Source organism: Solea solea, chromosome 7, assembly GCF_958295425.1.
Source record: "Solea solea chromosome 7, fSolSol10.1, whole genome shotgun sequence".
In the NCBI taxonomy this organism is placed as follows: domain Eukaryota; kingdom Metazoa; phylum Chordata; class Actinopteri; order Pleuronectiformes; family Soleidae; genus Solea; species Solea solea.
The window spans coordinates 17,554,948-17,569,007 of record NC_081140.1 but is presented as its reverse complement, the minus strand read 5'-3'; the positions used below and the strand labels follow the sequence as shown (position 1 = coordinate 17,569,007).

The window sequence follows — 14,060 nt, the reverse complement described above, 5'->3', positions numbered from 1 at the left end:
TTACTCTTGTTTGTCTCTACTAACAACACAAGCATGTTTGTTAGACTGGGGCCTCTGGATGATTGTTTTTTTTTTATTTGATTATAGTCTGTCATGTGATGACACGTGACGAGGTGTGACTGTGTGATGTGGACGGAGGACTTTTCTAATACCATTGGTGTCGTTGTTGTAAGTGAACAGGCGCAAAGGGTGTGTGCCAAATAGAACTGTGACCTGTTACAGGTTCATCTTGTAGAGTTACATTTGAATTTGATATATTCGATATATATATATATGTCTTTAAAATGTTCTTTCAGTGGCATATAATCTCACCAGTGTGGCTGAGGGTGCACGGACAAAAACTATGCCAAAAATTATATTATTTTGTTTTTGTTTCTTAGATTTTATGAGACATTCAATCTCATTGTATTGACTGTGTTTAAAGTTAATGGGAATCACATTATGGCCCTCACTGTGCTGTGTATTCACTGAGAAGGAAGTTGTTTTTCACTTTTCATCACCAGTGAATCACGAGTCTATTAGACAGAGAGAACAACAAGGCATTTGAGTTGTGTCTCTGTTTGTCCAGCAGAGGACACCAAACCACTCGGAAAACCTTCCCACCCAGCAGGTATGAATGAGTGAATAACACAAGTAATGGAACATAAATAATAACGTACATACAAACAGGTGTTCGGTGCCAACTCAGAGGGAAGCGTTGTCCCTTTAACTGTACTGCAGATTTAACAAGAGCTCACTTTAAGAACACAAATGTCAAGTTTATAAAATACATTGTATTTTCAATTTGTCTCAACTGACATTAAAGGAAAGTGCACGAGTTTGTGGGGGAGGACAGCATGACGTTGATATGCCAATCAAGATGAAATAATCAAAACAGGCTTGAGAAAGGAAAGGAAAGGAAAGGAAAGGAAAGGAAAGGAAAGGAAAGGAAAGGAAAGGAAAGGAAAGGAAAGGAAAGTAAAAGGAAAGGAAAGGGAAAGGGAAAGGGAAAGGGAAAGGTGCAACATTATGGATGCATACTGCTTTAAAAGAAGAACGTAAAGTCTTCCCTAAACTTGTCAGGCCAGCTCATAGGCAATGCAAAGCAAGGCAAAAATAGAATAAAAAACGTAGAAGTATGATTTAAAAACAACAAAGGCAAACAGGCATTAAGGAAGAAGGCAAAAGAAGAAGAAGGCCGAAGATTATTCAGTGCCTTGTAGACCAATAAGTGTGATATGTATGGTCCATTTTCCTTAATTCTTACTATATTATCAATGTGGTCGACGACAACGATAATGAAACAATGAGAAACCGATACACTTAGAGAGAAAACAGAAATGCAGAAGGGAAGAAAAAGAGGTCAATACTACCCCCGTGTGGAAGAAAAGCATATCAATCTGGCAACACTGAGAAAGAGTTCAACCCCTCTGAAATACCAAACCACACAGGCACCAGCTGTGACTGTTACACATTAACAAATGCCTGACAAAACATTTGTTTGTTTGTTTTTACTTTTTATATTGAAATACTGTTGTTTTTTCCCAACATACTTTCCGGTGCTTCTTTCTTCCACCTCAGAGTGACAGTCACTGATGACAGACTGTTTGGATTAGGAATAAAATAGCTTTGTGAGATAAGAGGACATTTATTTGGCCATTTAATACCGGACACGTGCACATTGTACATGTCCTCATAGGTTGAATAGAAAAACGTGTCACAGTTACTACACAGTTGATATTTACGCCCAGAGGGCTCATTAGCTAACGGTCTGCTTTACTGTACATGTACTGTCGCTGTACAAATTTCCCAGTGTATCCTCTTTCCTCCGAAGCTAAATCTGTGTCATCCCCTGGGCCTTGTTTCCATTGTTTTCTAATGTGATTGTATGACAGAAGCCATTGTTACACTCGCTGAATGGAAGCGTTCGAATGATGCGATTAAATCATCACTGCACCAGACTGCGGTAATAATCCCGGACGGCTCATCTATCTAACTCCCTCTGATCAAAACAGTAACTTTAGGATTATGCCTTAAATGTGACTGAAAAGACACTAAACAATACATTTACTGACTTCCATCCATCTTCTACCGCTTTATCCTCCACATGAGGGTCGCTGGTGCCAATCAGATGTCCATCACAGGGACACATAGAGACAAACAACCATTCACTCTCACATTCACACCAATGGTCAATTTTAGAGTCTAATCCCCAAATCTGCATGTTTTTGGACTGTGGGAGGAAACCGGAGAAACATCCAGAGGCCCCTGTCTATCAAAGGCAAGAGTGCTCATTTACTGACGTGTTGTATATATATATATATATATATATATATATATATATATACACATACAGTATATATATAGGTAAGTTAGATACGTATGTTTGTACTGGTGAATATTCTCTATAAAATGAGTACTGTTTTTGGTTTGTGTCGCATTAGAATGAGCCTTTCTTGTGTACTTTAAGTAAGATGATTGTGACAACATCCTGTCACCATCCTGACATCAGGTATTTGGACGTTTTACTTGTGAATTGTATATGTGACGTTCAAAAATGTTGCAGTTTGCGTTGTTTGCAGTTGATACTTTTTTTCAGTTGTAGTGATTGTTTAAAGACTTGTTTAAAGTGGTTTCATGAAAATTGGTAAATAATAAATAAATAGATTAGAATCGATGAGCATCATGTCCAGTCAGAGCCTTGTGCAACATGGAATTATCTCTGACTCTGCAGCCATAAGGGATTAAAGTAAAAACCAAAGTGGAAAATGAGACAAATGAGTCAAAAGAATGGCAAATAATGCTTCCAAACAGGTTGCTTCCTGGGAGGAAAACTCCCTGGATGCAGGTGAGGATTAAAGAGATAATAAAAGAGTGAAGCATGCATGGATAATGTGACAATATGTCCTCTCCCACCACAGGTACTTTGAGAAAGATACGGATGCTCCCTTTCATTATTTCTCAGGCACAATGGGCACTTCTGATTTAAGTGGCAACGGTTATGGCCCTTAGCTATGTGGACATCATCCAATGTAACAATATCCTGAGACAACAGAGGTTAGTCATGCAAGTGAAATCAACAAAGGTCGTCTGAGAACTTCATCGCTTGACAGTAAACCCTGCCAGGAGAAGTGATGGAAGAAACGTGGAGACATTGAGTGTGTGTGTGTGCATAGGTGTCTATAATTAGCTACGGGGATAGCTATTTGAGTGTCCCACCTACGGTTTTAAGTGTCTTGAGGTTGTCGAACACTATAAAAGTCACATTGCGTGACTACATCTGTGACAAACACCTGCTCAGCTTCCAGTGAGGTAAGAATCTCCTCAGGTTGAATCTTCATTCGTCTCATTCATTCAATTCAGGAATTATGAGCAAACAAGTTCAAAATTGTAATCATTTCAGCTAAAACAACATCTGCATATGCAATTTGATACAGATAATTATTATTATTATTATTATGAAAAAAAATGCACTTTCTGTAATTTTTTATCTTAATTTTCTCTGACATATTTATTTTTTATCAAAATGTCATAATAAGGTATTTTATTGTGGGTTTTTTTTTTCTCTGATCTATATTGTTCCTTTTTCTCAATATTTGAATCCAGGACTTCAGTCAGAAAGCATGGTTCTTTATCTTTGTCTCCCTCTGCTGGTTGTGCTCCTTCAGCCTGCTCTGTGTCTTTATAACTGCTCCTCTGATTATGACAGAACTCCACGTAAGTTAACTTACTTTTATTGAATGTTTATAATAAAAAACAAAAACAGTCTGTGGTGACTTCTTCCTTCTTATCAGAGATTACTGTATGTTTCATTTTGCTTCTGCATCCAATGGAATAATGAAACCTGAAAAACCACCTTTGTTTCTCCATCCCTCCTCTGTTGACAGTCAACTCGGACATGACCGTCGTCTGTGGCGTCTCTACGATCACCCTGGAGATCAACCTGTGCACGGCTCAGTGGGCGGGCTTTAACGAAACAGAACTGGCTCTGAACGGGGCCCACAACAATTTGGACTGCCACGGTGCTGTGGACACTGGTGTGAGCCCTCCAGTCATCCGTTACCAGCTTCCTGTTAACCACAGTCAGGATAACCCCTGTCGTCAGTCTCTTCAGGTCAGAGGCTTCCTGGTTTATGATGTTGAGAGATGAGGGCGGAAACTACACCAACAGTGTCCAGTCAAAATGGATTTAGAGCACTTACAAAAAATACAATAAGCCAAAGTGCTTTACTAATAACGCTGTATTATGAGAAACCATTAAAAGATGTGTCTTTTGCTGTGTCACACAGATTGTGGACGAGGCTCCAGATCCCACAGGAACCTTCAGCAATTTCCTTAGTGTCCAGTCACTTATAATCACAGGGTACATTGAAACACCCAACTCAGACCAGGGGCTCATCAGCTACTCCACAGACCTTTACTATCACTTCTCCTGCCGCTACCAGCTGGAGTACCTGATGAACAACACAAAGGTTGCCGCGTGAGTAACGTGAACTCCATTGTTTGTGTAATTATTGAGGCAGAATTTAAAAAACAAGGTGTCCTTTGGGGTTTTAACTGTGGACACATACATATAAGGTGTATGTTTTTTCCCCTCCTCTCTACCCATTCCATGGATTTGTAGCTCTTCAGTCTCGGTGGCTACCAGTGAAAACAATGGAACCTTCATTGACTCATTAAAAATGTCCATTTTTAATGTAAGTACACTGCATTCAACCCTACTAACTGAAGAGCTATGTCTCGTTATTCTGTTCATGATTGGGTTATACCAGGGGTCTGCAACTCGTCAGTCCTGCTGCAGTGGCTCCCTATAGCTTCAAAATAAAAAGAATGATTGTATTTATTTTGTATTGTATATATTTTTTTTTTTTTTTAAGTTTAGATCAAGGCGATAAATAAAAGTGTTTCAATATTTCCTCAACTAAAAATATGCGTCACATCCTATGTCTTAAAAACCTCCCCAAACTCAACAAACCTGTTTGAAATAATGGAAAGCCAAGATCCACATACTTATGCCAGCAGGTCATTATTTTATTTATTTTTAAAGTGGGTCACTTTTCCTTTGTCAACTGTTTTTTTTGTAGATCTTACATTTCACAAATGCAACAAACTCTAGTTATTATTTTTATACTTTAAAACTTTATGCATGGTGTTCGATAGGTTTTGCAGCTCCAGATGAATTGAGTTTGTGTGGAGAGGGAGTCACAAATGGCTCCTTTGATACTAGAGACCCCTATGCTATACCATTTCTTTGCAAAGCAACTTTTATTGAAATTAAAGTCTGCTAAAAACTCACACTCTCTCACTTTCCTTCATGGTATAGTCTAATTGACTTGATTTTAATATATTTTTTAATGGGAATACGTTTTCATTAATACTATATGTTTTGCGTTGTCGCTGTACATTATTCCTTTTAAATACATTTTAAAATAACTGACAGGGACTGACAGACCACCTATATTTATGTTTTATGGGCGAGTAGGGGGAAGGTAAAATAAGATTTTCTTCTCTCTGCTCCTTTTCCGACAATGGAATAAGCAAAACTAAATAAAATAAATGCATTTTTTGTCCTAGGACTCCAACTACATCCACCCATTGGTTATACCTTCAACAGGACTTGATCTACGGACTATCATCTATGTGGATGTCAGAGCTATCAACCTCACGGGGAAGTAAGTGAAGCCCATTTGGACGAGGGGTTGTGCCTCGTACATGTGTCAATCAGTAAAACAAATATTGATGCATAAGTGAGCATAGCCGTAAACAAGCAGTAAGTCATTGGCCCACTGTTGTGTTTTCAGTTTCCACGTACTGCTGGATCACTGCTTTAGTACTCCCACTCCATACAACCTGTCGCAGACTGAGCAGCACAACTTCTTTGCTGGGTATGGAAACAAACACTGTTAGGGCGGCCGCATACATTAAAGAAAAACGCACATCTTTCAAATGTCTTTTTCTTTTTTTTTAATTCATACCAAATGACTCTGTGCTCCACCAGCTGTTCAGTGGACTCAAGGACACAGGTGACAAGCAACGGCGTTTTCAAATTCTCGCGGTTCAACTTTGAGGCCTTCCGCTTTGTACAGCACCGTGACCAGGCAAAGTCCAGCCTCTATCTGCACTGCATACTGAGACTCTGCGAGCCCCGCAAATGTCAAGACCTGCTGGCTGTGAGTTGAGTCAACAAAATACAACAGGGCTGTACAGGAGAAAATCAAATAAAAAAAACATGGTGGTGAAGTAACTCTGGCACCTCATCACAGTATTTCTCCTGACAGATATACACAACTCTGACAGTGTTAACCTGTTTTACTGCCGTAGCCGACTGTAGGACATTTTCTGTTGAGCATTTGTCACATTTCAAAGCCACAAGAAAAGACTGGGACTAATTCAGTCTGATTCTGTAACTTTTGTAGATAAAGCCGTCGATAGCAGCAGCAAAGGTCATTTGGGCAAATTCCAGCCTGAGGTGTTGTGGTCTGTAGTCGTCACCTGGCTTATTTGTTTGTGTGTGTTTACTTTGTTTTTTTCTGGCATAAACACTGACCTTGTCAGGACAAGTAGTCCTCACGGAGACCAAAACCTGGTTCTAATGAGGCAGAACCACATTTCTAAAGAACTGGTTAAGTTAAGGGCTGATTTGCATTATGGTTAGGTTAAGGTTAGGGTTAGTTAGGCAGCGCCGACTCTAGGCCTAGGCCATATAGGGGGTCGCCTACTGAAGGGGCACCGGACAACCACAAAAGAAAAATAATGATACAAATAATAATAGTTACTACAGAAAAAAAGAAAGAGAGAGTGTATGGAAGTCCACAGGTCTCACATTTAAATGATCAGTCATGTAATAGTGTGTTGTTTATTTTACCATTTACTATATTTATTTTTATTATTACCAGTTACTGCTGTGCAGAATATCTTTATCTTTAGTAAACTTCACTGTTGACTGCCATGCTATATTTCATGGAAAATAGCTGTTTGTCCGGGGAGTTACTTAAAACTGTGTTTCTAGAAACCACTGTGGTGCGTGTGTGTTGGGTGAGTTGACAGTTTGGGGGTGGGTGGTTAGGCATTAACAGGTTAGGGTTAAGGTTAGTTTGTAACGCTTGTTTTCAATCGTCCCCCAAAGAATCTGAAGTCTGTGTCCCAAGAAGAAAAGAAGAGCAAACCTTACACAGAAGTGTTTGTGTGTGCTTTAAATGTCTAACAAAATAAAAAAAAGGTCACAAATTAAACTTAAAGTTTATGCTGGAAGGCTATAGTGACGTACATAAACCTGAACTTGACAGTTTGTTGTTTTTCAGGCCTGTAATTCCAGGAAGAAAAGATCTTTGACCCCTTTCGGAGAAGAAAGCAAGGAATCAGCCACTGTTTCAGTCGGACCTATTTATACAGCTCAAGAAGGTATGAGTTGCTCGAAATACATTTATTTTTGAAAACGTTTCCAACAGCGACCATAATGAACCATTTTGATTACTCTCTTACCTTCCCACACCAAAGACATGCCTTACACAGATGGCTACAGTGAGTGCTTTTTATTTACAAAAAATCCAAATACAAACATTCAGATATACATTTCAGAACTGGGACTTCTTGTTTATCTGCTTTACTCTCCCCTTGTCGATGTCAGGTCATAGCATCACATCAGGAAAGAGTGATGCAAGTGTGACAGTCTGGCTACTTCTGTCTTGCTGGTTCTGGGCAGCTGGTTCATCCTGAAGAAGTGTTATTGGACCGGAGGATGACCTCATCTCTTTGACTGTCTGAGGGTCCTGGTCAACTGTCTCTGTCTCTACTGTCTTCAGTCCCTTCATAGCTCAGAAAATCTGATAATGGCATGATTTTGTCAGTGATCCTCAGACGTGCTTGTCGGGTGATTATGAAAACTGAGTAAATACTGTGGTATCTGTGAGTCTGCATACAAATCTACAATTTTAGAGGTGTCTTTTTACAGGAAGTTGTACAATTTCTTTCAGCAAGATAAAACAATGATATATATGTTTTGTACAGATTCTAAATAAACTTTAAATGCAAGCTTGTTTTAAAGGAGTGGCTAAATACAGAATCAATTTCACATGGTACAGAAAAACACATTCCGACATTCATCAGTCAAATCTATACATTCATAAATATTTACATGCTCCTTACTTAGCTGGTACAGTGTCAAAAACAAGACACAAATCAGTGTCTCTGTCACTACACCGAGTGCAGAATGTCCTGGAGCAGAGCAGACAGTTTAATTGAGAATTCCTCCTGCAGAGAGCCAGTAGGCTGTATGGGTGAGGAAGAAGAAGAAGGAGGAGACAATCTGGAGGATCTTTGAACATTCACCTCCTCCTCAAGCCCCTGAAACAGCTTCTCCATCTGAACCTGAAACCACTGGCTTTGCAAGGCGGAATTTTGGCAGAACTGCTCCACACTGGCTGTCACTTCGGCCTTTACAGGGACCACATCTCCTTGTAGAGCATCAAGTTCTGCTTTCAGAGCTCCCACCCTGTTCTGTGTCTCCTCTCTGAGTGAACTCACCTCCTGTCCTAACCTGGAGCTCATTAGCGGCCAGAGCTCCGACATGGCTGCCTCTTCCTCAGTCGTTCCGACTTCTGTCAAATGTTCAAGCACCCCGACTGTTTTAGTGTGGAAGTCGTTGATGATGTCGGCCATCTTGGAGCTGCCGTGCTCCAGTGCATTTGTCATCCAGTGGAAAGCTTCCTGGTATTGAGCCGCTCTGGTCTCTGCCTGGGCATCTGCTGTCTCCAGGCTGTGCAGATAGTGGCTCAACTGGCCACACAGATCTTGGGTGTTGCTGCTGAGTGAGCTCTGGAGCTGCTGGGTGAGAGGGGCCAAGCGTTCCCTCATGCTTGCCAGGGTGGAGCTGAGGTGGGTAGAAGACGGGGATAGCCTCTCCCGCAGCTCGGCCAGCTCTTGGTGCAGACGGGTACGCAGATACTCAGACTGCACACTGAGCTTTTGCTGCATTTCCTCTGCCATTGGGTTTTTGTTGTCATCATCTCCTTGGTTGTAAAGGCTGCTGCTGTCTAGGTGACGCTTGTAGAAATTGCTTTGCAAAGACAGGCAGACAGATGTCCATTATAAAGTGTCAGACAATTCAAACTGTGAGAAGAATTTATTTCTAGTCTTTGGTTAGACTTACTCAACATCCTTTGAGAGGACTGTCTTGTCATGAGCGTGGTTGGACTTTGAATCAATCCAGATTGCTCCCCTGGGGTTAAGGTGGAATGGGTATGCTATGGAATAAGGATTAGACATTTAGAAAACACTTAAAAATAAAGTGATTTCACAACATTGAATGACTAATTGATACCTGAAACTGTCAAGAATGACAGGGCGAAGATCACAACTTTCAGATGCATATTTGTTTCTCTGTGGAGGAACAGGTGAGAGAAAAACACCTCACTTGAATGAACAAATTACATAAAATATGTGAATTTTTACTTTACATAGATTTGCGTCTTAGCTGAAGATAGAGGAAAAGAATATCAATATGTAAAAGAGTGGCTGGCCTTTACCTGAGGAGCAAGGATCTGCAGACTGACTTCTCCCCTCATCTGACTTATAAAGGTCCTTGTTATCAGAGTGGCTGCCCAAACTCTGCCTGTGTCAACATTCAACACGTGGAAGGTCACAGGGATGACAGAACAACTCTCTCTCTCTTACACTCGCGCACAGTCAAAGATAAAAACGTAACATTATGTTATTATTGACTGTATGACATGTCAATATGGACGCACCTTTTGAAATAAAGTCTTGAAATGAGACTATACCATTATGACTTGTGTGAAACAATAAGAATAACATCATAACGACACAGCACCACTGCCAATAAAAATAACATATTTGCAATCTACAGCTAAAAGTCCACTATGAGTTACAAGTTTCCTGGAGCGACCCCAAAGATTCATCAAGTTCAAGACTGTGAGCCCACAGTCGGATAAGAAATTTGGCTGGCTTTTGGTTTTGATGTCACTTTGCCAGGAACCAGAATTACATAATAGGTCAGTTTAGATTGGGGTCACTTGTTTGACCAACAGTGCCTTTTTTTTGTCTTTTTAAGCATTATGCAAGATATGAAGGGGTCCTTTCGCGCTCGCTGTTATGGATATGTTCAATTGTGCAAGACGTCAATGTATCCAGTTCGGGAACAACTCATTGAGCCTCAACCATCATTGTTTTTTTGTTTTTTTTTGGATGCGGCAAACTTGGCAGTTTACACACGAGTGTTTGTCTTCCATGTCAGGACAGAACATCTCGTAACAGCCAGGATAAACATCGCCGATAAGCTGTGCTTTGTGTTTTCTCTTAAAAATTAAAAATAAGAATTAACAGTTGTCAGTAGATTACTGAAGCACATGCTTATGTCAGAGCAATGTGAGGTGTTTTTGCTTTCCTCATTTCCTAATCAGTTGCACAAAGGTTGTATTTCCTGTCTGTTATCCAATAACCCTTTTTTCCAATTGCAAATGTAACATGGAGTGTTTTCCCACCAGTGACATAGGTATGTGGGGGAAAGTTGAATCCTCTTTAGTTAGGTAAGTTACAAATCGTCACTAGAGGATCAGAGTTCATGGCTACCGAGATGAATTATGTAGGTTATTCCAGTGATTCAAAGTCCAACATTTATTTCAATACAGGAAGAGTTGAGAGTGAGTCGGTTACTATAAAAAACACAGAATGGCACACTGCTTTGTGCTTGACTGCATTATTAAATGCTACATGCACTTAACATCATTGTATGTTAAATCTGTTTCATTCCACTTTGCGGTGGGGGAATAATCTCAGCTATTTACCAAAAGCATACAAAACAAATCAATACTAGCTACACAATCCTTGACCATAGTCGTTTACTTACCATGGAGACGAAAGACCAATACCTAGTAAGTAGTAGTAACTAGTAAGTAAACACAAAACAAACAACAGAATCTAATTTAAAAAATCTAATAGTAACTATATTCACTGTGTGTTTTGTTGAAATTGATTAATTCACAGGTGAAGTTGAAAGCTATTTAAACACAGGAAGTACCTGAGCAGATGTCTGTGGTGTGAGTTCAACAGTTTCTGTGACGCACAAAGTTCAAGCAAAGCTGTGTGATGATGTACATTGGGAGCCAAATCATTAATCAGTTTCATGCTAGGATTGAGAAAAAGAAATGCAGTAATGGGATCTGGCAGCATCAGGTGGCCATTCTCTCTGTTTTCACTGCTGCTTTCCATCAGCAAGCAGTCCCAGTCCCTGTCACTGTCACCTAAGCTCATTGGCTTTATAAATCATTCAGCAACACATTGAAAATTGTGCAGACCAACAAGCCTGCAACTTGCCTTGCAGCTCAGTCTACCAACAGGCAGATCAAGTTATGTATGTGGAACCACAGCAGACAGAAGAGGTTTATGAAGATAGCAGGTTCCCTACAGTAACTATATTTTCTTGGCTATGACAAAAAACAAGACAGGCCACCAAGAGGCTATTTACAGACCCAGGGTGAAGGATTTAAATTTTCTCCTCAAGTCTGGGTAGTCTGGCCTATCCTGTGCTGATTCTGGTGGACAAAATTACCATGCAAAGGACATGCAGATGGTTATTAAGGTGGCTGTTTTCAACTGCGCTGCTAACTCTGGCACATACAAAAAACTTCAGTCAACATAACCAGGAAAAGCTTTCCTGCCAGCAAGGTAAGCCATGTTAACTGCATGCTGTGGAATTTATAATAAAAATAATATATATCCCCCTGCTTCGACTATTATAGGTTTGTAATCTTATGATTATTATTATTATCAGTGTTTTCAAAGGACAGCATGCTTTCACAAGGATTAACCATGTGTTTAATTAAGAATCTAAAAGGCTTCCAGTAAGCAGTAACCTGTACAACACCAATGGCGCATAATGCTCCCTGACATTTGTACAAGATAGATGCCATAAGAATGGTTTGCATTCAAAGAAATCGCTGTCCATTATCTCCTTGCAAAGTTGCAACAAGTGTGGTGGCATTGGGTTTCGACATCACAAAATTAGCTGCAGTCAAAACAGAGATATGGTTCCATGCATTTCAATGTGATCATCTCACAGAACAGCATACAGAACAAAGCACATCAATAACCCTCGGGTTGACTTGATTGGTGCAGTAACCTACTGTCACCACTGCACAATCCATGCAATGATTGTACCATTTATTGTAATTATGTTGGTATGCCGTAAGCTATGGGTCCCAGAAATCCTAAAAGACCCCTTTGAGACAGATAAGCTGGACAGGACAGGGAAATGACATGCGTTACACACTACACCACCACCAGAACGTCCTCCATTGTTCTTGTTAGGTTTCTACTGCCCAGTGGGGAGCATCAGTCCATTTCCTTGTCCTAAGGGGACCTATGGACCGGCTATGGATGCTTTGTCCATTGACAACTGTCTGAAGTGTCCTCCTCACCACTACTGTCCCAGACCAGGTTTGTCTTCCCCCTACTTCTGTGGTCCCATGGCTCAGCAGCCTCTCCCAGGACAGGACACATGCATCTGCCCAGGAGAGGGACAGAGTTTTCAGGTGATGGTTTATCACATGACATACAGTCGCTTCTATATGCTCCATGTGTGTATATATGATCCAAAAGAATAACTTTTTCCTTTTTCAAACCAATGATGTTTTTTGTGTGTGTCATCCTTGAATCTTAGGACACAGTGAGCAAACGGATATAGTCATAAGAGCCTCCTCACTGTCAGTAACATTAGCCTAAACAATCTCTTCATGGTGAAAGTGCTCTAGATTAAGTTACCTCACAGCAGGGTCTTGTTTTCGAGGCTGCACAAGCTTAGAGTCTTCTACTCATCAACTCATAGTCAGGAGAATGAGATTTTTTTATTATCAGACATTTACAATAATGTTCACAAAAAAGGAATCCAATATAAGTAGGTAATCATTAGTTAATGATTAAGTAATGACTCACTAATGATTATCTACTGACATTTTATTGCTACTGCCTAATTTCTTTTTTGTGTCCCTTATTGTAAAGGGCTACTAAGGAGGGTTAACAGAAGGAAGGACAGAAGGAAGATGTGTATTGAGTCAGTGATTCAGAATATTAGGTACCTTATCAAACCACAACATAGCAATCATGAGTGTCTAGACCTTGTTGCCTTTTCTGCAGATCAGTAATGGATGGTGTCAATGTACCATTGGCTACCAACCTGCCAACAATGGAGATGTTTGTGTACACAAACGGTATGAAGTCTGCAGAGACGGACAAACACGTACACAGCATGGAGACTGTCTGGACAAACATCAGTGGTCACTACACTGCAGACAGGTCAGCACATTCACATCCTATTCCCAAGTCCACACTATGCAGTAAACACTAAAGAGGAGTGGTACTGTCACAAAATAGCAATTAACAGAAAACTAGTGCTTTAAGGTTAAAGTCGTAAACTCTGAAGTCTGTTTGCAGATGTCAGGGGAAATGAGCACAACCCAGATGTCTTTGCCCTTTCCCGACATGAACTTGTCATGAGCTTATCATGTATGGGCTTCTATGGATAGCTCCACTTAATATTAACTATAAACATACTCTTGTGTTTGTGTTGGCCTTTTAGCAAGGTCTGCGGATGCATTGTTTATTTTTCTCCTTCATATTAACCTTTGGTACAAATGCCCCTTCACCTAGTAACACAAACTGAACATAAGTTGGGTTTCTATTACTTTTTCTACAAATCTCATCCAAGCAGAGATAAATAACCAATGCTGGATTGTTTTTTTGTTTTTTTTATAAACAATTTGACTTTTGAAGCTCTTTGCTGATATTAGATTTACACTGGTTAATATGCTGCAGGTGTGTCAATCTGCAGAAGACTACCAGGGCTATGACAGAGAGCTGGGTCTGTGTGTCTGTAGAGAACCTCCTGGAAGAGCTGCATGTGGCAGTCTGTGCAGGAACAGGTTGGCTGCAGAGCTGCAGCTCCAATGCCAGGCCAGGGGAGATATGGAACTGGTGTGGAGCTTTGACAGTAAGGTGAGCAAAGGCAGATTCAGATTCTTCATATTCATCCCTTAAAAGGAGAAAAAATGCTGAAACGAAAAGCACAT

At 40.3% G+C, this 14,060-nt stretch overlaps 4 protein-coding genes across 4 annotated transcripts in view; 3 read left to right on the top strand and 1 right to left on the bottom strand.

Annotated features, from left to right (window-relative positions):
- Window positions 1–3,255: 3,255 nt before the first annotated feature.
- Window positions 3,256–7,695, top strand: LOC131462255 (zona pellucida-like domain-containing protein 1). Its single transcript, XM_058633312.1, has 11 exons — window positions 3,256–3,291; window positions 3,586–3,696; window positions 3,867–4,093; window positions 4,269–4,459; window positions 4,604–4,676; window positions 5,554–5,651; window positions 5,781–5,864; window positions 5,978–6,149; window positions 7,281–7,380; window positions 7,477–7,500; window positions 7,607–7,695. The coding sequence occupies exons 2-11, from the start codon at window positions 3,603–3,605 to the stop codon at window positions 7,693–7,695; spliced, it is 1,152 nt and encodes a 383-aa protein (XP_058489295.1). The 5' UTR covers window positions 3,256–3,291; window positions 3,586–3,602.
- Window positions 7,497–14,060, bottom strand: part of zgc:162608 (uncharacterized protein LOC100037332 homolog) — a 10,594-nt gene continuing 4,030 nt past the window's right edge. The window contains exons 2-5 of the mRNA XM_058634522.1: window positions 9,504–9,589; window positions 9,299–9,357; window positions 9,128–9,221; window positions 7,497–9,034 (exon numbers count right to left, since the gene is read on the bottom strand). Of these exons, the coding sequence (XP_058490505.1) occupies window positions 8,173–9,034; window positions 9,128–9,221; window positions 9,299–9,347 (1,005 nt within the window). The 5' untranslated portion in view covers window positions 9,348–9,357; window positions 9,504–9,589 and the 3' untranslated portion in view covers window positions 7,497–8,172. The remainder of the gene's footprint in view (window positions 9,035–9,127; window positions 9,222–9,298; window positions 9,358–9,503; window positions 9,590–14,060) is intronic.
- On the top strand, window positions 11,539–13,881 carry LOC131462254 (multiple epidermal growth factor-like domains protein 6; the record flags this gene model as incomplete). Its single annotated transcript, XM_058633311.1, has 4 exons — window positions 11,539–11,661; window positions 12,304–12,527; window positions 13,129–13,287; window positions 13,807–13,881. Coding segments are annotated over exons 1-4 (573 nt in total), but the record flags the coding sequence as incomplete, so codon positions are not given.
- si:dkey-103g5.4 (uncharacterized) overlaps window positions 13,911–14,060 on the top strand; it is a 24,072-nt gene continuing 23,922 nt past the window's right edge. Inside the window, exon 1 of the mRNA XM_058634517.1 lies at window positions 13,911–13,986. Coding sequence (XP_058490500.1) covers window positions 13,957–13,986 — 30 coding nt within the window. The 5' untranslated portion in view covers window positions 13,911–13,956. The remainder of the gene's footprint in view (window positions 13,987–14,060) is intronic.